Source organism: Oncorhynchus mykiss, unplaced genomic scaffold (assembly GCF_013265735.2).
Source record: "Oncorhynchus mykiss isolate Arlee unplaced genomic scaffold, USDA_OmykA_1.1 un_scaffold_140, whole genome shotgun sequence".
NCBI classification, from domain to species: Eukaryota; Metazoa; Chordata; class Actinopteri; order Salmoniformes; family Salmonidae; genus Oncorhynchus; species Oncorhynchus mykiss.
This window is the reverse complement of record NW_023493664.1, coordinates 247078-274485: the sequence shown is the minus strand read 5'-3', so window position 1 is coordinate 274485 and position 27408 is coordinate 247078. Positions and strand designations below refer to the sequence as shown.

The window sequence follows — 27408 nt, the reverse complement described above, 5'->3', positions numbered from 1 at the left end:
TAGAGATGACACTGATAGAGATGACACCGATAGAGATGGCACCGATAGAGATGACACCGATAGAGATGACACCGATAGAGATGGCACCGATAGAGATGGTACTGATAGAGATGGCACTGATAGAGATGGTACTGATAGAGATGGCACCGATAGAGATGGTACTGATAGAAATGGCACTGATAGAGATGGTACTGATAGAGATGGCACTGATAGAGATGGCACTGATAGAGATGGCACTGATAGAGATGGCACCGATAGAGATGGCACTGATAGAGATGGCACCGATAGAGATGGTACTGATAGAGATGACACTGATAGAGATGGCACCAATAGAGATGGCAGCGGTAGAGATGGCACTGATAGAGATGGCACTGATAGAGATGGCACTGATAGAGATGGCACTGATAGAGATGGCACCGATAGAGATGGCACTGATAGAGATGGCACCGATAGAGATGGCGCTGATAGAGATGGCACCAATAGAGATGGCACCAATAGAGATGGCACCAATAGAGATGGCGCTGATAGAGATGGCACTGATAGAGATGGCACCGATAGAGATGGCACCAATAGAGATGGTACTGATAGAGATGGCACCAATAGAGATGGCACTGATAGAGATGGCACTGATAGAGATGGCACCAATAGAGATGGCACCAATAGAGATGGCACCGATAGAGATGGCACCAATAGAGATGGCACTGATAGAGATGGCACCAATAGAGATGGTACTGATAGAGATGGCACCAATAGAGATGGCACTGATAGAGATGGCACCAATAGAGATGGTACTGATAGAGATGGTACTGATAGAGATGGCACCAATAGAGATGGTACTGATAGAGATGGTACTGATAGAGATGGCACCAATAGAGATGGCACTGATAGAGATGGCACTGATAGAGATGGTACAGATAGAGATGGTACTGATAGAGATGACACTGATAGAGATGGTACTGATAGAGATGGTACTGGTAGAGATGGCGCTGATAGAGATGGTACTGATAGAGATGGTACTGATAGAGATGGCACTGATAGAGATGGCACCGATAGAGATGGCACCAATAGAGATGGTACTGATAGAGATGGTACCGATAGAGATGGCACCGATAGAGATGGCACTGATAGAGATGGTACTGATAGAGATGGCACTGATAGAGATGGCACTGATAGAGATGGTACTGATAGAGATGGCACTGATAGAGATGGTACTGATAGAGATGGTACTGATAGAGATGGCACCGATAGAGATGACACCGATAGAGATGACACCGATAGAGATGGCACCGATAGAGATGGTACTGATAGAGATGGCACTGATAGAGATGGTACTGATAGAGATGGCACCGATAGAGATGGTACTGATAGAAATGGCACTGATAGAGATGGTACTGATAGAGATGGCACTGATAGAGATGGCACTGATAGAGATGGCACTGATAGAGATGGCACCGATAGAGATGGCACTGATAGAGATGGCACCGATAGAGATGGCACTGATTGAGATGGCACTGATAGAGATGGCACTGATAGAGATGGCACCGATAGAGATGGCACTGATAGAGATGGCACCGATAGAGATGGCGCTGATAGAGATGGCACCAATAGAGATGGCACCAATAGAGATGGCACCAATAGAGATGGCGCTGATAGAGATGGCACTGATAGAGATGGCACCGATAGAGATGGCACCAATAGAGATGGTACTGATAGAGATGGCACCAATAGAGATGGCACTGATAGAGATGGTACTGATAGAGATGACACTGATAGAGATGGCACCAATAGAGATGGCAGCGGTAGAGATGGCACTGATAGAGATGGCACTGATTGAGATGGCACTGATAGAGATGGCACTGATAGAGATGGCACCGATAGAGATGGCACTGATAGAGATGGCACCGATAGAGATGGCGCTGATAGAGATGGCACCAATAGAGATGGCACTGATAGAGATGGCACCAATAGAGATGGCGCTGATAGAGATGGCACTGATAGAGATGGCACCGATAGAGATGGCACCAATAGAGATGGTACTGATAGAGATGGCACCAATAGAGATGGCACTGATAGAGATGGCACTGATAGAGATGGCACCAATAGAGATGGCACCAATAGAGATGGCACCGATAGAGATGGCATCGATAGAGATGGCACTGATAGAGATGGTACTGATAGAGATGGTAGTGATAGAGATGGTACTGATAGAGATGGCACTGATAGAGATGGTACAGATAGAGATGGTACTGATAGAGATGACACTGATAGAGATGGTACTGATAGAGATGGTACTGGTAGAGATGGCGCTGATAGAGATGGTACTGATAGAGATGGCACTGATAGAGATGGCACTGATAGAGATGACACCGATAGAGATGACACTGATAGAGATGACACCGATAGAGATGGCACCGATAGAGATGGTACCGATAGAGATGGCACCGATAGAGATGGCACTGATAGAGATGGTACTGATAGAGATGGCACTGATAGAGATGGCACTGATAGAGATGGTACTGATAGAGATGGCACTGATAGAGATGGTACTGATAGAGATGGTACTGATAGAGATGGCACCGATAGAGATGACACCGATAGAGATGACACCGATAGAGATGGCACCGATAGAGATGGTACTGATAGAGATGGCACTGATAGAGATGGTACTGATAGAGATGGCACCGATAGAGATGGTACTGATAGAAATGGCACTGATAGAGATGGTACTGATAGAGATGGCACTGATAGAGATGGCACTGATAGAGATGGCACTGATAGAGATGGCACTGATAGAGATGGCACCGATAGAGATGGTACTGATAGAGATGACACTGATAGAGATGGCACCAATAGAGATGGCAGCGGTAGAGATGGCACTGATAGAGATGGCACTGATAGAGATGGCACTGATAGAGATGGCACTGATAGAGATGGCACCGATAGAGATGGCACTGATAGAGATGGCACCGATAGAGATGGCGCTGATAGAGATGGCACCAATAGAGATGGCACCAATAGAGATGGCACCAATAGAGATGGCGCTGATAGAGATGGCACTGATAGAGATGGCACCGATAGAGATGGCACCAATAGAGATGGTACTGATAGAGATGGCACCAATAGAGATGGCACTGATAGAGATGGCACTGATAGAGATGGCACCAATAGAGATGGCACCAATAGAGATGGCACCGATAGAGATGGCACCAATAGAGATGGCACTGATAGAGATGGCACCAATAGAGATGGTACTGATAGAGATGGCACCAATAGAGATGGCACTGATAGAGATGGCACCAATAGAGATGGTACTGATAGAGATGGTACTGATAGAGATGGCACCAATAGAGATGGTACTGATAGAGATGGTACTGATAGAGATGGCACCAATAGAGATGGCACTGATAGAGATGGCACCAATAGAGATGGCACCAATAGAGATGGCACTGATAGAGATGGCACCAATAGAGATGGTACTGATAGAGATGGCACCAATAGAGATGGCACTGATAGAGATGGCACCAATAGAGATGGTACTGATAGAGATGGTACTGATAGAGATGGCACCAATAGAGATGGCACTGATAGAGATGGCACCAATAGAGATGGCACCAATAGAGATGGCACTGATAGAGATGGCACCAATAGAGATGGTACTGATAGAGATGGCACCAATAGAGATGGCACTGATAGAGATGGCACCAATAGAGATGGCACCAATAGAGATGGTACTGATAGAGATGGCACCAATAGAGATGGCACTGATAGAGATGGCACCAATAGAGATGGTACTGATAGAGATGGCACCAATAGAGATGGCACTGATAGAGATGGCACCAATAGAGATGGTACTGATAGAGATGGTACTGATAGAGATGACACCAATAGAGATGGTACCGATAGAGATGGCACCAATAGAGATGGTACTGATAGAGATGGCACCAATAGAGATGGCACTGATAGAGATGGCACCAATAGAGATGGCACTGATAGAGATTGCACCAATAGAGATGGTACTGATAGAGATGGCACTGATAGAGATGGCACTGATAGAGATGGCACCGATAGAGATGGCACCGATAGAGATGGTACTGATAGAGATGGTACTGATAGAGATGGTACTGATAGAGATGGCACTGATAGAGATGGTACTGATAGAGATGGTACTGATAGAGATGGTACTGATAGAGATGGTACTGATAGAGATGGTACTGATAGAGATGGTACTGATAGAGATGGCACCAATAGAGATGGTACTGATAGAGATGGCACTGATAGGATGGCACTGATAGAGATGGTACTGATAGAGATGGTACTGATAGAGATGGTACTGATAGAGATGGCACTGATAGAGATGGTACTGATAGAGATGGTACTGATAGAGATGGCACTGATAGAGATGGTACTGATAGAGATGGCACCAATAGAGATGGCACCAATAGAGATGGCGCTGATAGAGATGGCACCAATAGAGATGGTACTGATAGAGATGGTACTGTTAGAGATGGTACTGATAGAGATGGTACTGATAGAGATGGCACTGATAGAGATGGTACTGATAGAGATGGTACTGATAGAGATGGCACCAATAGAGATGGTACTGATAGAGATGGTACTGATAGAGATGGCACCAATAGAGATGGTACCGATAGAGATGGCACCAATAGAGATGGTACTGATAGAGATGGCACCAATAGAGATGGCACTGATAGAGATGGCACCAATAGAGATGGTACTGATAGAGATGGCACCAATAGAGATGGCACTGATAGAGATTGCACCAATAGAGATGGTACTGATAGAGATGGCACTGATAGAGATGGCACTGATAGAGATGGCACCGATAGAGATGGCACCGATAGAGATGGTACTGATAGAGATGGTACTGATAGAGATGGTACTGATAGAGATGGCACTGATAGAGATGGTACTGATAGAGATGGTACTGATAGAGATGGTACTGATAGAGATGGTACTGATAGAGATGGTACTGATAGAGATGGCACTGATAGAGATGGTACTGATAGAGATGGCACCAATAGAGATGGTACTGATAGAGATGGCACTGATAGGATGGCACTGATAGAGATGGTACTGATAGAGATGGTACTGATAGAGATGGTACTGATAGAGATGGCACTGATAGAGATGGTACTGATAGAGATGGTACTGATAGAGATGGCACTGATAGAGATGGTACTGATAGAGATGGCACCAATAGAGATGGCACCAATAGAGATGGCGCTGATAGAGATGGCACCAATAGAGATGGTACTGATAGAGATGGCACTGATAGAGATGGTACTGATAGAGATGGTACTGATAGAGATGGCACCAATAGAGATGGTACTGATAGAGATGGCACTGATAGAGATGGTACTGATAGAGATGGTACTGATAGAGATGGCACCAATAGAGATGGTACTGATAGAGATGGTACTGATAGAGATGACACCGATAGAGATGGTACTGATAGAGATGGTACTGATAGAGATTGTACTGATAGAGATGGCACCAATAGAGATGGCACCAATAGAGATGGTACTGATAGAGATGGTACTGATAGAGATGACACCGATAGAGATGGTACTGATAGAGATGGTACTGATAGAGATGGTACTGATAGAGATGGCACCAATAGAGATGGCACCAATAGAGATGGCACCAATAGAGATGGCAGCTTTGCTTCTACTCCTTAAAAGTTTTATTGAAGTTTTATCACATACAACCGGGAAGAGCTGTTGGATTTCAGAGAGACGTCAATTTACCAGCATAACCAGCACTACGACCAGGAATAAGACCAGCACTACAACCAGCACTACGACCAGGAATGAGACCAGCACTACAACCAGCACTACGACCAGGAATGAGACCAGCACTACAAACAGGAATACAACCAGCACTACGACCAGGAATAAGACCAGGAATACAACCAGCACTACGACCAGGAATAAGACCTGGTCTGGTTAATATAGCACTGTGTCAGGGGATGGTCTGGTTAATATAGCACTGTGTCAGGGGATGGTCTGGTTAATATAGCACTGTACCAGGGGATGGTCTGGTTAATATAGCACTGTACCAGGGGATGGTCTGGTTAATATAACACTGTACCAGGGGATGGTCTGGTTAATATAGCACTGTACCAGGGGATGGTCTGGTTAATATAGCACTGTACCAGGGGATGGTCTGGTTAATATAGCACTGTACCAGGGGATGGTCTGGTTAATATAGCACTGTACCAGGGGATGGTCTGGTTAATATAGCACTGTGCCAGGGGATGGTCTGGTTAATATAGCACTGTGCCAGGGGATGGTCTGGTTAATATAGCACTGTACCAGGGGATGGTCTGGTTAATATAGCACTGTACCAGGGGATGGTCTGGTTAATATAGCACTGTACCAGGGGATGGTCTGGTTAATATAGCACTGTACCAGGGGATGGTCTGGTTAATATAGCACTGTACCAGGGGATGGTCTGGTTAATATAGCACTGTACCAGGGGATGGTCTGGTTAATATAGTACTGTGCCAGGGGATGGTCTGGTTAATATAGCACTGTGCCAGGGGATGGTCTGGTTAATATAGCACTGTACCAGGGGATGGTCTGGTTAATATAGCACTGTGTCAGGGGATGGTCTGGTTAATATAGCACTGTACCAGGGGATGGTCTGGTTAATATAGCACTGTACCAGGGGATGGTCTGGTTAATATAACACTGTACCAGGGGATGGTCTGGTTAATATAGCACTGTACCAGGGGATGGTCTGGTTAATATAGCACTGTACCAGGGGATGGTCTGGTTAATATAACACTGTACCAGGGGATGGGCTGGTTAATATAACACTGTACCATGCCAGGGGATGGTCTGGTTAATATAGCACTGTACCAGGGAATGGTCTGGTTAATATAGCACTGTGTCATACCAGGGGATGGTCTGGTTAATATAGCACTGTACCAGGGGATGGTCTGGTTAATATAGCACTGTACCAGGGGATGGTCTGGTTAATATAGTACTGTGCCAGGGGATGGTCTGGTTAATATAGCACTGTGCCAGGGGATGGTCTGGTTAATATAGCACTGTACCAGGGGATGGTCTGGTTAATATAGCACTGTGTCAGGGGATGGTCTGGTTAATATAGCACTGTACCAGGGGATGGTCTGGTTAATATAGCACTGTACCAGGGGTCTGTGTGGAAGAGTAAGTTGCTTACCAACGGGAGCAGTCAGTAAAACGTGTCTCTTGATTGTCCACAAGGAGCTTATTTTTGTACTTTCTCCTTGTCATTTCATAAGGGGTATTTCAATGACCTCTGCACAGAGGGAGGGGGCATCAAAGGCCTCTGCATTTGGTGGGAGGGGGGGGCTGTGTGACTCTCCTGCCATTGCTGGGCTCAAAGGCTTTGACACTTCTCACTTCCCAAACTAGGCTCGTAATTTAACAATTTAATCCTGTCTGTCTGTCTGTCTGTCTGTCTGTCTGTCTCTCTCTCTCTCTCTCTCTCTCTCTCTCTCTCTCTCTCTCTCTCTCTCTCTCTCTCTCTCTCTCTCTTTCTCTCTCTCTCCCTCCCCCTCTCACCCTCTCTCTCTGTCTCTCTCTCTCTTTGTGTAGAAACGCGTGTGCAGATCCAGGAGTCGGTTCGAGGCAAAGATGTCTTCATCATCCAGACAGTGTCTAAGTACGAACACAGACCCAGACTACAGGATGTAACAGAGCCCTCGAACCTCTCTATCAAACACTCTATCACACAGACCCAGACTACTGGATACAACAGAGCCCTCAAACCTCTCTATCAAACCTCTCTATCAAACACTCTATCACACAGACCCAGACTACTGGATACAACAGAGCCCTCAAACCTCTCTATCAAACACTCTATCACACAGACCCACACTACTGGATATAACAGAGCCATCGAACGTCTCTACCAAACACACTATCACACAGACCCAGACTACTGGATACAACAGAGCCCTCAAACCTCTCTATCAAACCTCTCTATCAAAACACACCCACACTACTGGCTATAACAGAGCACTCAAACCTCTCTATCAAACACACTACTGGCTATAACTGAGCCCTCTCTATCAAACCTTCTATCAAACATCCCTCTCCAGGGATGTGATCACTACCATCATGGTGTATATCTCTCTCTCTCTCTCTCTGTCTCCAGGGATGTGATCACTACCATCATGGTGTATATCTCTCTCTGTCTCCAGGGATGTGAACACTACCATCATGGTGTATCTCTCTCTCTCTCGCTCTCTGTCTCCAGGGATGTGATCACTACCATCATGGTGTATATCTCTCTCTCTCTGTCTCCAGGGATGTGATCACTGCCATCATGGTGTATATCTCTCTCTCTCTGTCTCCAGGGATGTGATCACTACCATCATGGTGTATATCTCTCTCTCTCTGTCTCCAGGGATGTGATCACTACCATCATGGTGTATATCTCTCTCTGTCTCCAGGGATGTGATCACTACCATCATGGTGTACATCTCTCTCTGTCTCCAGGGATGTGATCACTACCATCATGGTGTATATCTCTCTCTCTGTCTCCAGGGATGTGATCACTGCCATCATGGTGTATATCTCTCTCTGTCTCCAGGGATGTGATCACTACCATCATGGTGTATATCTGTCTCTCTCTGTCTCCAGGGATGTGATCACTACCATCATGGTGTCTATCTCTCTCTCTCTGTCTCCAGGGATGTGATCACTGCCATCATGGTATATCTCTCTCTGTCTCCAGGGATGTGAACACTACCATCATGGTGTCTATCTCTCTCTCTCTGTCTCCAGGGATGTGAACACTACCATCATGGTGTATCTCTCTCTCTCTCTCTCTCTGTCTCCAGGGATGTGATCACTACCATCATGGTGTATATCTCTCTCTCTGTCTCCAGGGATGTGATCACTACCATCATGGTGTATATCTCTCTGTCTCCAGGGATGTGATCACTACCATCATGGTGTATATCTCTCTCTCTCTGTCTCCAGGGATGTGATCACTACCATCATGGTGTATATCTCTCTCTCTCTGTCTCCAGGGATGTGATCACTACCATCATGGTGTCTATCTCTCTCTCTCTGTCTCCAGGGATGTGATCACTACCATCATGGTGTATATCTCTCTCTCTCTGTCTCCAGGGATGTGATCACTACCATCATGGTGTATATCTCTCTCTCTCTGTCTCCAGGGATGTGATCACTACCATCATGGTGTCTATCTCTCTCTCTCTGTCTCCAGGGATGTGATCACTACCATCATGGTGTCTATCTCTCTCTCTCTCTCTCCAGGGATGTGAACACTACCATCATGGTGTATCTCTCTCTCTCTCTCTCTCTGTCTCCAGGGATGTGATCACTGCCATCATGGTATATCTCTCTCTGTCTCCAGGGATGTGAACACTACCATCATGGTGTCTATCTCTCTCTCTCTGTCTCCAGGGATGTGATTACTACCATCATGGTGTATATCTCTCTCTGTCTCCAGGGATGTGATCACTACCATCATGGTGTATATCTCTCTCTGTCTCCAGGGATGTGATTACTACCATCATGGTGTATATCTCTCTCTGTCTCCAGGGATGTGATCACTACCATCATGGTGTATATCTCTCTCTGTCTCCAGGGATGTGATTACTACCATCATGGTATATCTCTCTCTGTCTCCAGGGATGTGATTACTACCATCATGGTGTCTCTCTCTCTCTCTCTCTCTCTCTCCAGGGATGTGAACACTACCATCATGGTATATCTCTCTCTGTCTCCAGGGATGTGATCACTACCATCATGGTGTATATCTCTCTCTCTCTGTCTCCAGGGATGTGATCACTACCATCATGGTGTCTATCTCTCTCTCTCTCTGTCTCCAGGGATGTGATCACTACCATCATGGTGTATATCTCTCTCTGTCTCCAGGGATGTGATCACTACCATCATGGTGTATATCTCTCTCTCTCTGTCTCCAGGGATGTGATCACTACCATCATGGTGTATATCTCTCTCTCTCTGTCTCCAGGGATGTGATCACTACCATCATGGTGTCTATCTCTCTCTCTCTGTCTCCAGGGATGTGATCACTACCATCATGGTGTATATCTCTCTCTCTCTGTCTCCAGGGATGTGATCACTACCATCATGGTGTATATCTCTCTCTCTCTGTCTCCAGGGATGTGATCACTACCATCATGGTGTCTATCTCTCTCTCTCTGTCTCCAGGGATGTGATCACTACCATCATGGTGTCTATCTCTCTCTCTCTCTCTCCAGGGATGTGAACACTACCATCATGGTGTATCTCTCTCTCTCTCTCTCTCTGTCTCCAGGGATGTGATCACTGCCATCATGGTATATCTCTTTCTGTCTCCAGGGATGTGAACACTACCATCATGGTGTCTATCTCTCTCTCTCTGTCTCCAGGGATGTGATTACTACCATCATGGTGTATATCTCTCTCTCTCTGTCTCCAGGGATGTGATCACTACCATCATGGTGTATATCTCTCTCTGTCTCCAGGGATGTGATTACTACCATCATGGTGTATATCTCTCTCTGTCTCCAGGGATGTGATCACTACCATCATGGTGTATATCTCTCTCTGTCTCCAGGGATGTGATTACTACCATCATGGTATATCTCTCTCTGTCTCCAGGGATGTGATTACTACCATCATGGTGTCTCTCTCTCTCTCTCTCTCTCTCTCTCCAGGGATGTGAACACTACCATCATGGTATATCTCTCTCTGTCTCCAGGGATGTGATCACTACCATCATGGTGTATATCTCTCTCTCTCTGTCTCCAGGGATGTGATCACTACCATCATGGTGTCTATCTCTCTCTCTCTGTCTCCAGGGATGTGATCACTACCATCATGGTGTATATCTCTCTCTGTCTCCAGGGATGTGAACACTACCATCATGGTGTATCTCTCTCTCTTTCTCTCTCTGTCTCCAGTGATGTGATCACTGCCATCATGGTATATCTCTCTCTCTCTGTCTCCAGGGATGTGAACACTACCATCATGGTGTATATCTCTCTCTCTCTGTCTCCAGGGATGTGATCACTACCATCATGGTGTATATCTCTCTCTCTCTGTCTCCAGGGATGTGATCACTACCATCATGGTGTCTATCTCTCTCTCTCTGTCTCCAGGGATGTGAACACTACCATCATGGTGTATATCTCTCTCTCTCTCTGTCTCCAGGGATGTGATCACTACCATCATGGTGTATATCTCTCTCTCTCTGTCTCCAGGGATGTGATCACTACCATCATGGTGTATCTCTCTCTCTGTCTCCAGGGATGTGATCACTACCATCATGGTGTATATCTCTCTCTGTCTCCAGGGATGTGAACACTACCATCATGGTGTATCTCTCTCTCTCTCTGTCTCCAGGGATGTGAACACTACCATCATGGGGTATATCTCTCTCTCTGTCTTCAGGGATGTGATCACTACCATCATGTTGTATATGTCTCTCTCTCTCTCTCTCCAGGGATGTGATCACTACCATCATGGTGTATATCTCTCTCTGTCTCCAGGGATGTGAACACTACCATCATGGTGTATATCTCTCTCTCTCTATCTCTCTGTCTCCAGGGATGTGGACACTACCATCATGGTGTATATCTCTCTCTGTCTCCAGGGATGTGATCACTACCATCATGGTGTCTATCTCTCTCTCTCTGTCTCCAGGGATGTGATCACTACCATCATGGTGTATATCTCTCTCTCTCTGTCTCCAGGGATGTGATCACTACCATCATGGTGTATATCTCTCTCTCTCTGTCTCCAGGGATGTGAACACTACCATCATGGTGTCTATCTCTCTCTCTCTGTCTCCAGGGATGTGATCACTACCATCATGGTGTATCTCTCTCTCTCTCTGTCTCCAGGGATGTGAACACTACCATCATGGTATATCTCTCTCTGTCTCCAGGGATGTGATCACTACCATCATGGTGTATATATCTCTCTCTGTCTCCAGGGATGTGATCACTACCATCATGGTGTATATCTCTCTCTCTCTGTCTCCAGGGATATGAACACTACCATCATGGTGTATATCTCTCTCTCTCTCTGTCTCCAGGGATGTGAACACTACCATCATGGTGTATATCTCTCTCTGTCCCCAGGGATGTGAAGACTACCATCATGGAGTTGTTGATCATGATGTATATCTCTCTCTGTCTCCAGGGATGTGAATACTACCATCATGGTGTCTATCTCTCTCTCTCTGTCTCCAGGGATGTGATCACTTCCATCATGGTGTATATCTCTCTCTCTGTGTCCAGGGATGTGATCACTACCATCATGGTGTCTATCTCTCTCTGTCTCCAGGGATGTGATCACTACCATCATGGTGTTTATCTCTCTCTCTCTCCAGGGATGTGATCACTACCATCATGGTGTATATCTCTCTCTGTCTCCAGGGATGTGAACACTACCATCATGGTGTATATCTCTCTCTCTCTATCTCTCTGTCTCCAGGGATGTGGACACTACCATCATGGTGTATATCTCTCTCTGTCTCCAGGGATGTGATCACTACCATCATGGTGTCTATCTCTCTCTCTCTGTCTCCAGGGATGTGATCACTACCATCATGGTGTATATCTCTCTCTCTCTGTCTCCAGGGATGTGATCACTACCATCATGGTGTATATCTCTCTCTCTCTGTCTCCAGGGATGTGAACACCACCATCATGGTGTCTATCTCTCTCTCTCTGTCTCCAGGGATGTGATCACTACCATCATGGTGTATATCTCTCTCTCTGTGTCCAGGGATGTGAACACTACCATCATGGAGTTGTTGATCATGATGTATATCTCTCTCTGTCTCCAGGGATGTGAACACTACCATCATGGTGTCTATCTCTCTCTCTCTCTGTCTCCAGGGATGTGATCACTTCCATCATGGTGTATATCTCTCTCTCTGTGTCCAGGGATGTGATCACTACCATCATGGTGTCTATCTCTCTCTGTCTCCAGGGATGTGATCACTACCATCATGGTGTTTATCTCTCTCTCTCTCCAGGGATGTGAACACTACCATCATGGTGTATATCTCTCTCTCTCTGTCTCCAGGGATGTGATCACTACCATCATGGTGTATATCTCTCTCTCTCTGTCTCTAGGGATGTGAACACTACCATCATGGTGTATATCTCTCTCTCTCTGTCTCCAGGGATGTGATCACTACCATCATGGTGTATATCTCTCTCTGTCTCCAGGGATGTGATTACTACCATCATGGTGTCTCTCTCTCTCTCTCTCTCCAGGGATGTGAACACTACCATCATGGTGTATATCTCTCTCTGTCTCCAGGGATGTGATCACTACCATCATGGTGTATATCTCTCTCTCTCTGTCTCCAGGGATGTGATCACTACCATCATGGTGTATATCTCTCTCTGTCTCCAGGGATGTGATCACTACCATCATGGTGTATCTCTCTCTCTCTCTGTCTCGAGGGATGTGATCACTACCATCATGGTGTATCTCTCTCTGTCTCTGTCTCCAGGGATGTGAACACTACCATCATGGAGTTGTTGATCATGGTGTATGCGTGCAGGACTTCCTGTGCCAGGAGTATCACCGGGGTGGTCCCCTACTTCCCTTACAGTAAACAGTGTAAGATGAGGAAGAGAGGGTCTATCGTCTCCAAGCTGCTGGCCTCCATGATGTGTAAAGCTGGTGAGGACACACACCTCGGAGAGACACACACCGCAGACACACAGAGACACATACATCACAGATACACAGAGACACACAGAGACACAAACATCACAGATACACACAGAGACACAGAGACACACAGAAAGACTCAGAGACACAGAGAAAGACACATAGACGCACAGAAAGAAACAGAGATACACAGAAAGACACAGAGACATAAAGTCTGGTCCTCATACTGAACATAGTGCTCTCTCCTTGTTCTGAATGTGTCCGTCTGTCTGTCCCTCTGTCTCTCTGTCCGTCTGTCTGTCTGTCTGTCTGTCTTTCTGTCTGTCCTTCTCTCTGTCCGTCTTTCTGTCTGTCTGTCTGTCCGTCTTTCTGTCTGTCCTTCTGTCTGTCCGTCTTTCTGTCTGTCCTTCTCTCTGTCCGTCTTTGTGTCTGTCTGTCTGTCTGTCTGTCTGTCTGTCGTCCGTCTTTCTGTCCGTCCGTCTGTCTTTGTGTAGGTCTGACCGTCTCTCTCTCTCTCTGTCTGTCTGCGTGTGTGTAGGTCTGACCGTCTCTCTCTCTCTCTGTCTGTCTGTCTGTGTGTAGGTCTGACCGTCTCTCTCTCTCTGTCTGTCTGTCTGTAGGTCTGACCGTCTCTCTCTCTCTCTCTGTCTGTCTGTCTGTGTGTAGGTCTGACCGTCTCTCTCTCTCTCTCTGTCTGTCTGTCTGTGTGTAGGTCTGACCGTCTCTCTCTCTCTCTCTCTCTGTCTGTCTGTGTGTAGGTCTGACCGTCTCTCTCTCTCTTTCTCTCTCTCTCTCTCTCTGTCTGTCTGCCTGTGTGTAGGTCTGACCCATCTCATCACTATGGATCTTCATCAGAAGGAGATTCAGGGCTTCTTCAACATCCCAGTAGACAACCTGAGAGCTTCTCCCTTCCTACTGCAGTACATACAGGAGGAGGTAGGACTACACTACCCACAACCCCCTCAAGCTGCAGTACATACAGGAGGAGGTAGGACTACATTATCCACAAGCCCCTCCTACTGCAGTATTTACAGTAATAGGAGATGTCGTTTTCTTCTACAGATTCCTGACTATAGAAACGCAGTGATAGTGGCCAAATCTCCAGCCTCAGCCAAAAGGTACTCTACTGTCTGTGTTGAAGAGTTGACTGTAGCTGTTACTGTCTGTGTTGTATAGTTGACTGTAGCTGTTACTGTCTGTATTGTATAGTTGAATGTAGCTGTTACTGTCTGTATTGTATAGTTGACTGTAGCTGTTACTGTCTGTATTGTATAGTTGACTGTAGCTGTTACTGTCTGTATTGTATAGTTGACTGTAGCTGTTACTGTCTGTATTGTATAGTTGACTGTAGCTGTTACTGTCTGTATTGTATAGTTGACTGTAGCTGTTACTGTCTGTATTGTATAGTTGACTGTAGCTGTTACTGTCTGTATTGTATAGTTGACTGTAGCTGTTACTGTCTGTATTGTATAGTTGACTGTAGCTGTTACTGTCTGTATTGTATAGTTGACTGTAGCTGTTACTGTCTGTATTATATAGTTGACTGTAGCTGTTACTGTCTGTATTGTATAGTTGACTGTAGCTGTTACTGTCTGTATTGTATAGTTGACTGTAGCTGTTACTGTCTGTATTGTATAGTTGACTGTAGCTGTTACTGTCTGTATTGTATAGTTGACTGTAGCTGTTACTGTCTGTATTGTATAGTTGACTGTAGCTGTTACTGTCTGTATTGTATAGTTGACTGTAGCTGTTACTGTCTGTATTGTATAGTTGACTGTAGCTGTTACTGTCTGTATTGTATAGTTGACTGTAGCTGTTACTGTCTGTATTGTATAGTTGACTGTAGCTGTTACTGTCTGTATTGTATAGTTGACTGTAGCTGTTACTGTCTGTATTGTATAGTTGACTGTAGCTGTTACTGTCTGTATTGTATAGTTGACTGTAGCTGTTACTGTCTGTATTGTATAGTTGACTGTAGCTGTTACTGTCTGTATTGTATAGTTGACTGTAGCTGTTACTGTCTGTATTGTATAGTTGACTGTAGCTGTTACTGTCTGTATTATATAGTTGACTGTAGCTGTTACTGTCTGTATTGTATAGTTGACTGTAGCTGTTACTGTCTGTATTGTATAGTTGACTGTAGCTGTTACTGTCTGTATTATATAGTTGACTGTAGCTGTTACTGTCTGTATTGTATAGTTGACTGTAGCTGTTACTGTCTGTATTGTATAGTTGACTGTAGCTGTTACTGTCTGTATTGTATAGTTGACTGTAGCTGTTACTGTCTGTATTGTATAGTTGACTGTAGCTGTTACTGTCTGTATTATATAGTTGACTGTAGCTGTTACTGTCTGTATTGTATAGTTGACTGTAGCTGTTACTGTCTGTATTATATAGTTGACTGTAGCTGTTACTGTCTGTATTGTATAGTTGACTGTAGCTGTTACTGTCTGTATTATATAGTTGACTGTAGCTGTTACTGTCTGTATTGTATAGTTGACTGTAGCTGTTACTGTCTGTATTATATAGTTGACTGTAGCTGTTACTGTCTGTATTGTATAGTTGACTGTAGCTGTTACTGTCTGTATAGTATAGTTGACTGTAGCTGTTACTGTCTGTATTGTATAGTTGACTGTAGCTGTTACTGTCTGTATTGTATAGTTGACTGTAGCTGTTACTGTCTGTATTATATAGTTGACTGTAGCTGTTACTGTCTGTATTATATAGTTGACTGTAGCTGTTACTGTCTGTATTGTATAGTTGACTGTAGCTGTTACTGTCTGTATTGTATAGTTGACTGTAGCTGTTACTGTCTGTATTGTATAGTTGACTGTAGCTGTTACTGTCTGTATTGTATAGTTGACTGTAGCTGTTACTGTCTGTATTGTATAGTTGACTGTAGCTGTTACTGTCTGTATTATATAGTTGACTGTAGCTGTTACTGTCTGTATTGTATAGTTGACTGTAGCTGTTACTGTCTGTATTATATAGTTGACTGTAGCTGTTACTGTCTGTATTGTATAGTTGACTGTAGCTGTTACTGTCTGTATTATATAGTTGACTGTAGCTGTTACTGTCTGTATTGTATAGTTGACTGTAGCTGTTACTGTCTGTATTGTATAGTTGACTGTAGCTGTTACTGTCTGTATTATATAGTTGACTGTAGCTGTTACTGTCTGTATTGTATAGTTGACTGTAGCTGTTACTGTCTGTATTGTATAGTTGACTGTAGCTGTTACTGTCTGTATTGTATAGTTGACTGTAGCTGTTACTGTCTGTATTGTATAGTTGACTGTAGCTGTTACTGTCTGTATTATATAGTTGACTGTAGCTGTTACTGTCTGTATTGTATAGTTGACTGTAGCTGTTACTGTCTGTATTATATAGTTGACTGTAGCTGTTACTGTCTGTATTGTATAGTTGACTGTAGCTGTTACTGTCTGTATTATATAGTTGACTGTAGCTGTTACTGTCTGTATTGTATAGTTGACTGTAGCTGTTACTGTCTGTATTATATAGTTGACTGTAGCTGTTACTGTCTGTATTGTATAGTTGACTGTAGCTGTTACTGTCTGTATAGTATAGTTGACTGTAGCTGTTACTGTCTGTATTGTATAGTTGACTGTAGCTGTTACTGTCTGTATTGTATAGTTGACTGTAGCTGTTACTGTCTGTATTATATAGTTGACTGTAGCTGTTACTGTCTGTATTATATAGTTGACTGTAGCTGTTACTGTCTGTATTGTATAGTTGACTGTAGCTGTTACTGTCTGTATTGTATAGTTGACTGTAGCTGTTACTGTCTGTATTGTATAGTTGACTGTAGCTGTTACTGTCTGTATTGTATAGTTGACTGTAGCTGTTACTGTCTGTATTGTATAGTTGACTGTAGCTGTTACTGTCTGTATTGTATAGTTGACTGTAGCTGTTACTGTCTGTATTGTATAGTTGACTGTAGCTGTTACTGTCTGTATTGTATAGTTGACTGTAGCTGTTACTGTCTGTATTGTATAGTTGACTGTAGCTGTTACTGTCTGTATTGTATAGTTGACTGTAGCTGTTACTGTCTGTATTGTATAGTTGACTGTAGCTGTTACTGTCTGTATTATATAGTTGACTGTAGCTGTTACTGTCTGTATTGTATAGTTGACTGTAGCTGTTACTGTCTGTATTGTATAGTTGACTGTAGCTGTTACTGTCTGTATTATATAGTTGACTGTAGCTGTTACTGTCTGTATTGTATAGTTGACTGTAGCTGTTACTGTCTGTATTGTATAGTTGACTGTAGCTGTTACTGTCTGTATTGTATAGTTGACTGTAGCTGTTACTGTCTGTATTGTATAGTTGACTGTAGCTGTTACTGTCTGTATTATATAGTTGACTGTAGCTGTTACTGTCTGTATTGTATAGTTGACTGTAGCTGTTACTGTCTGTATTATATAGTTGACTGTAGCTGTTACTGTCTGTATTGTATAGTTGACTGTAGCTGTTACTGTCTGTATTATATAGTTGACTGTAGCTGTTACTGTCTGTATTGTATAGTTGACTGTAGCTGTTACTGTCTGTATTATATAGTTGACTGTAGCTGTTACTGTCTGTATTGTATAGTTGACTGTAGCTGTTACTGTCTGTATAGTATAGTTGACTGTAGCTGTTACTGTCTGTATTGTATAGTTGACTGTAGCTGTTACTGTCTGTATTGTATAGTTGACTGTAGCTGTTACTGTCTGTATTATATAGTTGACTGTAGCTGTTACTGTCTGTATTATATAGTTGACTGTAGCTGTTACTGTCTGTATTGTATAGTTGACTGTAGCTGTTACTGTCTGTATTGTATAGTTGACTGTAGCTGTTACTGTCTGTATTGTATAGTTGACTGTAGCTGTTACTGTCTGTATTGTATAGTTGACTGTAGCTGTTACTGTCTGTATTGTATAGTTGACTGTAGCTGTTACTGTCTGTATTATATAGTTGACTGTAGCTGTTACTGTCTGTATTGTATAGTTGACTGTAGCTGTTACTGTCTGTATTATATAGTTGACTGTAGCTGTTACTGTCTGTATTGTATAGTTGACTGTAGCTGTTACTGTCTGTATTATATAGTTGACTGTAGCTGTTACTGTCTGTATTGTATAGTTGACTGTAGCTGTTACTGTCTGTATTGTATAGTTGACTGTAGCTGTTACTGTCTGTATTATATAGTTGACTGTAGCTGTTACTGTCTGTATTGTATAGTTGACTGTAGCTGTTACTGTCTGTATTGTATAGTTGACTGTAGCTGTTACTGTCTGTATTGTATAGTTGACTGTAGCTGTTACTGTCTGTATTGTATAGTTGACTGTAGCTGTTACTGTCTGTATTATATAGTTGACTGTAGCTGTTACTGTCTGTATTGTATAGTTGACTGTAGCTGTTACTGTCTGTATTATATAGTTGACTGTAGCTGTTACTGTCTGTATTGTATAGTTGACTGTAGCTGTTACTGTCTGTATTGTATAGTTGACTGTAGCTGTTACTGTCTGTATTGTATAGTTGACTGTAGCTGTTACTGTCTGTATTGTATAGTTGACTGTAGCTGTTACTGTCTGTATTATATAGTTGACTGTAGCTGTTACTGTCTGTATTATATAGTTGACTGTATGTAGCTGTTTTTTTTATTTTTTTATTTTACCTTTATTTAACCAGGCAAGTCAGTTAAGAACAAATTCTTATTTTCAATGACGGCCTGGGAACAGTGGGTTAACTGCCTGTTCAGGGGCAGAACGACAGATTTGTACCTTGTCAGCTCGGGGGTTTGAACTCACAACCTTGCGGTTACTAGTCCAACGCTCTAACCACTAGGCTACCCTGCCGCCCCCACTGTCTGTATTGTATAGTTGACTGTATGTAGCTGTTACTGTTTTGAAAGTTACATTTGGGCAGTCTTGATACAACAATTTGAACCGAAATACAATGGTTCATTGGATTAGTCTAACACTTTGCACACACACTGCTGCCATCTAGTGTCCAAAATCTAAATAGCAGCTGCGCTGGAATAATACATTATGGCCTTTCTCTTGTGTTTCAAAGATGACGGAACAAAAAAAGATATAAAAGAACGGTTGTTTCTGTCTTTGTATTATCTTGTACCAGATCTGATGTGTTATATTCTCCCACATTCATTTCACATGTCCACAAACTACAAAGTGTTTCCTTTCAAATGGTACCAAGAATGTGCACATCCTACTCTTTAACTACAGTCTGGGTTACAGTGGTGCTGTTAGGCTGCTACTGTCTCTACTCTGTAGCTGGTTCCTCTTTAACTACAGTCTGGGTTAGGGTGGTTCCTCTTTTACTACAGTCTGGGTTAGGGTGGTGCTGTCAGGCTGCTACTGTCTCTATTCTGTAGCTGGTTCCTCTTTATCTACAGTCTGGGTTAGGGTGGTTCCTCTTTTACTACAGTCTGGGTTAGGGTGGTGCTGTTAGGCTGCTACTGTCTCTATTCTGTAGCTGGTTCCTCTTTAACTTCAGTCTGGGTTAGGGTGGTTCCTCTTTATCCACAGTCTGGGTTAGGGTGGGTCCTCTTTAACTTCAGTCTGGGTTAGGGTGGTTCCTCTTTATCTACAGTCTGGGTTAGGGTGGTTCCTCTTTAACTACAGTCTGGGTTAGGGTGGTTCTTCTTTAACTACAGTCTGGGTTAGGGTGGTGCTGTCAGGCTGCTACTGTCTCTATTCTGTAGCTGGTTCCTCTTTATCTACAGTCTGGGTTAGGGTGGTTCCTCTTTTACTACAGTCTGGGTTAGGGTGGTGCTGTTAGGCTGCTACTGTCTCTATTCTGTAGCTGGTTCCTCTTTAACTTCAGTCTGGGTTAGGGTGGTTCCTCTTTATCCACAGTCTGGGTTAGGGTGGGTCCTCTTTAACTACAGTCTGGGTTAGGGTGGTTCCTCTTTAACTACAGTCTGGGTTAGGGTGGTGCTGTTAGGCTGCTACTGTCTCTACTCTGTAGCTGGTTCCTCTTTAACTACAGTCTGGGTTAGGGTGGGTCCTCTTTAACTACAGTCTGGGTTAGGGTGGTGCTGTCAGGCTGCTACTGTCTCTACTCTGTAGCTGGTTCCTCTTTAACTACAGTCTGGGTTAGGGTGGTTCCTCTTTAACTACAGTCTGGGTTAGGGTGGTTCCTCTTTAACTACAGTCTGGGTTAGGGTGGTTCCTCTTTAACTACAGTCTGGGTTAGGGTGGTTCCTCTTTAACTACAGTCTTGGTTAGGGTGGTTCCTCTTTAACTACAGTCTGGGTTAGGGTGGTTCCTCTTTAACTACAGTCAGGGTTAGGGTGGTGCTGTCAGGCTGCTACTGTCTCTTCTCTGTAGCTGGTTCCTCTTTAACTACTGTCTGGGTTAGGGTGGGTCCTCTTTAACTACAGTCTGGATTAGGGTGGCTCCTCTTTAACTACAGTCTGGGTTAGGGTGGGTCCTCTTTAACTACAGTCTGGGTTAGGGTGGTTCCTCTTTAACTACAGTCTTGGTTAGGGTGGTTCCTCTTTAACTACAGTCTGGGTTAGGGTGGTTCCTCTTTAACTACAGTCTGGGTTAGGGTGGTGCTGTTAGGCTGCTACTGTCTCTACTCTGTAGCTGGTTCCTCTTTAACTACAGTCTGGGTTAGGGTGGTTCCTCTTTAACTACAGTCAGGGTTAGGGTGGTGCTGTCAGGCTGCTACTGTCTCTACTCTGTAGCTGGTTCCTCTTTAACTACAGTCTGGTTTAGGGTGGTTCCTCTTTAACTACAGTCTGGTTTAGGGTGGTTCCTCTTTAACTACAGTCTGGGTTAGGGTGGTTCCTCTTTAACTACAGTCTGGGTTAGGGTGGTGCTGTTAGGCTGCTACTGTGTCTACTCTGTAGCTGGTTCCTCTTTAACTACAGTCTGGGTTAGGGTGGGTCCTCTTTAACTACAGTCTGGGTTAGGGTGGTGCTGTCAGGCTGCTACTGTCTCTACTCTGTAGCTGGTTCCTCTTTAACTACAGTCTGGGTTAGGGTGGTTCCTCTTTAACTACAGTCTGGGTTAGGGTGGTTCCTCTTTAACTACAGTCTGGGTTAGGGTGGTTCCTCTTTAACTACAGTCTGGGTTAGGGTGGTTCCTCTTTAACTACAGTCTTGGTTAGGGTGGTTCCTCTTTAACTACAGTCTGGGTTAGGGTGGTTCCTCTTTAACTACAGTCAGGGTTAGGGTGGTGCTGTCAGGCTGCTACTGTCTCTACTCTGTAGCTGGTTCCTCTTTAACTACTGTCTGGGTTAGGGTGGTTCCTCTTTAACTACAGTCTGGATTAGGGTGGCTCCTCTTTAACTACAGTCTGGGTTAGGGTGGGTCCTCTTTAACTACAGTCTGGGTTAGGGTGGTTCCTCTTTAACTACAGTCTGGGTTAGGGTGGCTCCTCTTTAACTACATTCTGGGTTAGGGTGGTTCCTCTTTAACTACAGTCTGGGTTAGGGTGGTTCCTCTTTAACTACAGTCTGGGTTAGGGTGGTGCTGTTAGGCTGCTACTGTCTCTACTCTGTAGCTGGTTCCTCTTTAACTACAGTCTGGGTTAGGGTGGTTCCTCTTTAACTACAGTCTTGTTTCGGGTGGTTCCTCTTTAACTACAGTCTGGGTTAGGGTGGGTCCTCTTTAACTACAGTCTGGGTTAGGGTGGGTCCTCTTTAACTACAGTCTGGGTTAGGGTGGTTCCTCTTTAACTACTGTCTGGGTTAGGGTGGTTCCTCTTTAACTACAGTCTGGGTTAGGGAGGTTCCTCTTTAACTACAGTCTGGGTAAGGGTGGGTCCTCTTTAACTACAGTCTGGGTTAGGGTGGGTCCTCTTTAACTACAGTCTGGGTGAGGGTGGTTCCTCTTTAACTACAGTCTGTGTTAGGGTGGTGCTTTTAGGCTGCTACTGTCTCTATTCTGTAGCTGGTGCCTCTTTAACTACAGTCTGGGTTAGGGTGGTTCCTCTTTAACTACAGTCTGGGATAGGGTGGTGCTGTTAGGCTGCTACTGTCTCTACTCTGTAGCTGGTTCCTCTTTAACTACAGTCTGGGTTAGGGTGGTGCTGTTAGGCTGCTACTGTCTCTACTCTGTAGCTGGTTCCTCTTTAACTACAGTCTGGGTTAGGGAGGTTCCTCTTTCACTACAGTCTGGGTTAGGGTGGTGCTGTTAGGCTGCTACTGTCTCTACTCTGTAGCTGGTTCCTCTTTAACTACAGTCTGGGTTAGGGAGGTTCCTCTTTAACTACAGTCTGGGTTAGGGTGGTTCCTCTTTAACTACAGTCTGGGTTAGGGTGGTTCCTCTTTAACTACAGTCTGGGTTAGGGTGGTTCCTCTTTAACTACAGTCTGGGTTAGGGTGGGTCCTCTTTAACTACAGTCAGTGTTAGGGTGGTTCCTCTTTAACTACAGTCTGGGTTAGGGTGGTTCCTCTTTAACTACAGTCTGGGTCAGGGTGGTTCCTCTTTAACTACAGTCTGGGTTAGGGTGGTGCTGTCAGGCTGCTACTGTCTCTACTCTGTAGCTGGTTCCTCTTTCACTACAGTCTGGGTTAGGGTGGTTCCTATTCAACTACGGTCTGGATTAGGGTGGCTCCTCTTTAACTACAGTCTGGGTTAGGGTGGGTCCTCTTCAACTACAATCTGGGTTAGGGTGGTGCTGTTAGGCTGCTACTGTCTCTACTCTGTAGCTGGTTCCTCTTTAACTACAGTCTGGGTTAGGGTGGTTCCCCTTTAACTACAGTCTGGGTTAGGGTGGTTCCTCTTTAACTACAGTCTGGGTTAGGGTGGTTCCTCTTTAACTACAGTCTGGGTTAGAGTGGTTCCTCTTTATCTACAGTCTGGGTTAGGGTGGGTCCTCTTTATCTACAGTCTGGGTTAGGGTGGTTCCTCTTTAACTACAGTCTGGATCAGGGTGGTTCCTCTTTAACTACAGTCTGGGTCAGGGTGGGTCCTCTTTAACTACAGTCAGGGTTAGGGTGGTGCTGTTAGGCTGCTACTGTCTCTACTCTGTAGCTGGTTCCTCTTTAACTACAGTCTGGGTTAGGGTGGGTCCTCTTTAACTACAGTCTGGGTTAGGGTGGTTCCTCTTTATCTACAGTCTGGGTTAGGGTGGTTCCTCTTTAACTACAGTCTGGATTAGGGTGGGTCCTCTTTAACTACAGTCTGGGTTACGGTGGGTCCTCTTTCACTACAGTCTGGGTTAGGGTGGTTCCTCTTTAACTACAGTCTGGGTTAGGGTGGGTCCTCTTTAACTACAGTCTGGGTTAGGGTGGTTCCTCTTTAACTACAGTCTGGGTTAGGGTGGTTCCTCTTTAACTACAGTCTGGGTTAGGGTGGTTCCTCTTTAACTACAGTCTGGGTTAGGGTGGTTCCTCTTTAACTACAGTCTGGGTTAGGGTGGTTCCTCTTTAACTACAGTCTGGGTTAGGGTGGTTCCTCTTTAACTACAGTCTGGGTTAGGGTGGGTCCTCTTTAACCACAGTCTGGGTTAGGGTGGGTCCTCTTTAACTACAGTCTGGGTTAGGGTGGTTCCTCTTTAACTACAGTCTGGGTTAGGGTGGGTCCTCTTTAACTACAGTCTGGGTTAGGGTGGTACCTCTTTAACTACAGTCTGGGTTAGGGTGGTTCCTCTTTAACTACAGTCTGGGTTAGGGTGGTTCCTCTTTAACTACAGTCTGGGTTAGGGTGGTTCCTCTTTAACTACAGTCTGGGTTAGGGTGGTTCCTCTTTAACTACAGTCTGGGTTAGGGTGGTTCCTCTTTAACTACAGTCTGGGTTAGGGTGGTTCCTCTTTAACTACAGTCTGGGTTAGGGTGGTTCCTCTTTAACTACAGTCTGGGTTAGGGTGGTTCCTCTTTAACTACAGTCTGGGTTAGGGTGGTTCCTCTTTAACTACAGTCTGGGTTAGGGTGGGTCCTCTTTAACTACAGTCTGGGTTAGGGTGGTACCTCTTTAACTACAGTCTGGGTTAGGGTGGTGCTGTCAGGCTTTTATCTTATGGTAGTTGTCACGTGTTTTTACAAGTTCTGATTGTAAAGTGTGTCTTTACTCTGTGTGTACTTTGTGTGTGTGTGTGTGTGTGTGTGTGTGTGTGTGTGTGTTTAGGGCCCAGTCGTTTGCAGAGCGGTTGCGTCTGGGTATTGCAGTGATCCATGGAGAGGCTCAGGATGCAGAGTCAGACCTGGTGGATGGAAGACACTCCCCTCCTACTGTCAAGATACCACGTAACACACACACACACACACACACACACACACACACACACACACTCCCCTCCTGCTGTCAAGATACCACATAACACACACACACTCACACACACACACTCCCCTCCTATGTATTGTGTGTGTACTGTATGTGTGTATTGTGTGTGTACTGTATGTGTGTATGGTATGTGTGTATTGTGTGTGTACTCTATGTTTGTATTGTGTGTTTACTGTATGTGTGTATGGTATGTGTGTATTGTGTGTGTGTATTGTGTGTGTGTATATGTGTGTATGGTATGTGTGTATTGTGTGTGTGTATATGTGTGTATGGTATGTGTGTATTGTGTTTTTACTGTATGTGTGTATGGTATGTGTGTATTGTGTGTTTACTGTATGTGTGTATGGTATGTGTGTATTGTGTGTGTGTATATGTGTGTATGGTATGTGTGTATTGTGTGTGTGTATATGTGTGTATGGTATGTGTGTATTGTGTGTGTGTATATGTGTGTATGGTATGTGTGTATTGTGTGTTTACTGTATGTGTGTATGGTATGTGTGTATTGTGTGTGTACTGTATGTGTGTATGGTATGTGTGTATTGTGTGTGTGTATGGTATGTGTGTATTGTGTGTGTACTGTATGTGTGTATAGTATGTGTGTATTGTGTGTGTACTGTATGTGTGTATTGTATGTGTGTATTGTGTGTGTACATTGTGTGTGTACTGTATGTGTGTATTGTCTGTGTATAGTGTGTATTGTGTGTGTATAGTGTGTATTGTGTGTGTAAAGTGTGTATTGTGTGTATTGTGTGTGTATAGTGTGTATTGTGTGTGTATAGTGTGTATTGTGTGTGTATATTGTGTATTGTGTGTGTATAGTGTGTATTGTGTGTGTATAGTGTGTATAGTGTGTATAGTGTTTAATGTGTGTGTATAGTGTGTATTGTGTGTGTGTATAGTGTGTATTGTATGTGTATAGTGTGTGTATAGTCTGTATTGTGTGTATTGTGTGTGTATTTTGTGTATTGTGTGTGTATAGTGTGTATTGTGTGTGTATAGTGTGTATAGTGTGTATTGTGTGTGTATTGTGTGTATTGTGTGTGTATATAGTGTGTATTGTGTGTGTATAGTGTGTATTGTGTGTGTATAGTGTGTATTGTGTGTGTATAGTGTGTATTGTGTGTGTATAGTGTGTATAGTGTGTATTGTGTGCGTATAGTGTGTATAGTGTGTATAGTGTGTATTGTGTGTGTTCCAGTGTTGATCCCTAAAGAGAAGCCTCCCATCACAGTGGTAGGAGACGTAGGAGGACGCATCGCCATCATAGTGGTGAGTTACACACACACACACACACACACACACACACACACACACACACACAGACACTCACTCATAGACACTCACAGACAGACACTCACTCACAGACACACACACACAGACACTCACAGACACTCACAGACACTCACTTACAGACACACACACAGACACTCACAGACACTCACAGACACTCACTCACAGACACACACTCACAGACACTCACAGACACTCACTCACAGACACACACACACAGACACTCACTCGCAGACACTCACAGACAAACCACACAGACCCTGACCCCTCTCAGGCCGTTGGATTGGCCTCAGTGGCGGCTGCTGTGTGTCCCCGCCCCCTCAGGATGACATCATCGATGACGTGGACAGTTTCGTGGCGGCCGCGGAGACGTTGAAGAAGCACGGAGCGTACAAGATATTCGTCATGGCGACGCACGGCATCCTCTCCTCCGATGCACCGAAACTCATAGAGGAATCTGCCATCGACAAGGTGTCTGTCTGTCTGTCTGTCTGTCTCTCTGTCTGTCTGTCTGTCTGTCTCTCTGTCTGTCTGTGTGTGTTAACCCTGTGTCTAGCTGATTGTTAACTGTGTGTGTGTGTGTGTGTGTGTGTGTGTGTGTGTGTGTGTGTGTGTGTGTGTGTGTGTGTGTGTGTGTGTGTGTGTGTGTGTGTGTGTGTGTGTGTGTGTGTGTGTGTGTGTGTGTGTAGGTGGTGGTAACCAACACTATTCCTCATGAGCATCAGAAGCTGCAGTGTGTTAAGATCCAGACGGTGGACATCAGCCTGATCCTCTCTGAAGCCATCAGACGAATCTACAACGGAGAGAGCATGTCCTACCTGTTCAGACACATCGGACTGGAGGACTGAACACACACACACACACACACACACACACACACACACACACACACACACACACACACACACCCAATAATAACATAATGTTACAATAATAATGTTACAATAATAATGTTACAATAATAATGTTACAATAATAACATAATGTTCCAATAATAATGTTACAATAATAACATAATGTTCCAATAATAATGTAACAATAATAATGTTACAATAATAACATAATGTTACAATGATAATGTTACAATAATAATGTTACAATAATAATGTTACAATAATAACATAATGTAACAATAATAATGTAACAATAATAATGTAACAATAATAATGTTACAAT

The 27408-nt window shown here is 44.2% G+C and overlaps 1 protein-coding gene across 1 annotated transcript in view; it reads left to right on the top strand.

Moving 5' to 3' along the window:
- Nucleotides 1–27135, top strand: part of prpsap2 (phosphoribosyl pyrophosphate synthetase-associated protein 2) — a 45970-nt gene extending 18835 nt beyond the window's left edge. Inside the window, exons 4-11 of the mRNA XM_036972342.1 lie at nucleotides 7608–7674; nucleotides 13528–13700; nucleotides 14512–14627; nucleotides 14754–14809; nucleotides 24787–24905; nucleotides 26141–26211; nucleotides 26557–26703; nucleotides 26922–27135. Of these exons, the coding sequence (XP_036828237.1) occupies nucleotides 7608–7674; nucleotides 13528–13700; nucleotides 14512–14627; nucleotides 14754–14809; nucleotides 24787–24905; nucleotides 26141–26211; nucleotides 26557–26703; nucleotides 26922–27080 (908 nt within the window). The 3' untranslated portion in view covers nucleotides 27081–27135. The remainder of the gene's footprint in view (nucleotides 1–7607; nucleotides 7675–13527; nucleotides 13701–14511; nucleotides 14628–14753; nucleotides 14810–24786; nucleotides 24906–26140; nucleotides 26212–26556; nucleotides 26704–26921) is intronic.
- The last annotated feature ends 273 nt before the right edge of the window (nucleotides 27136–27408 follow it).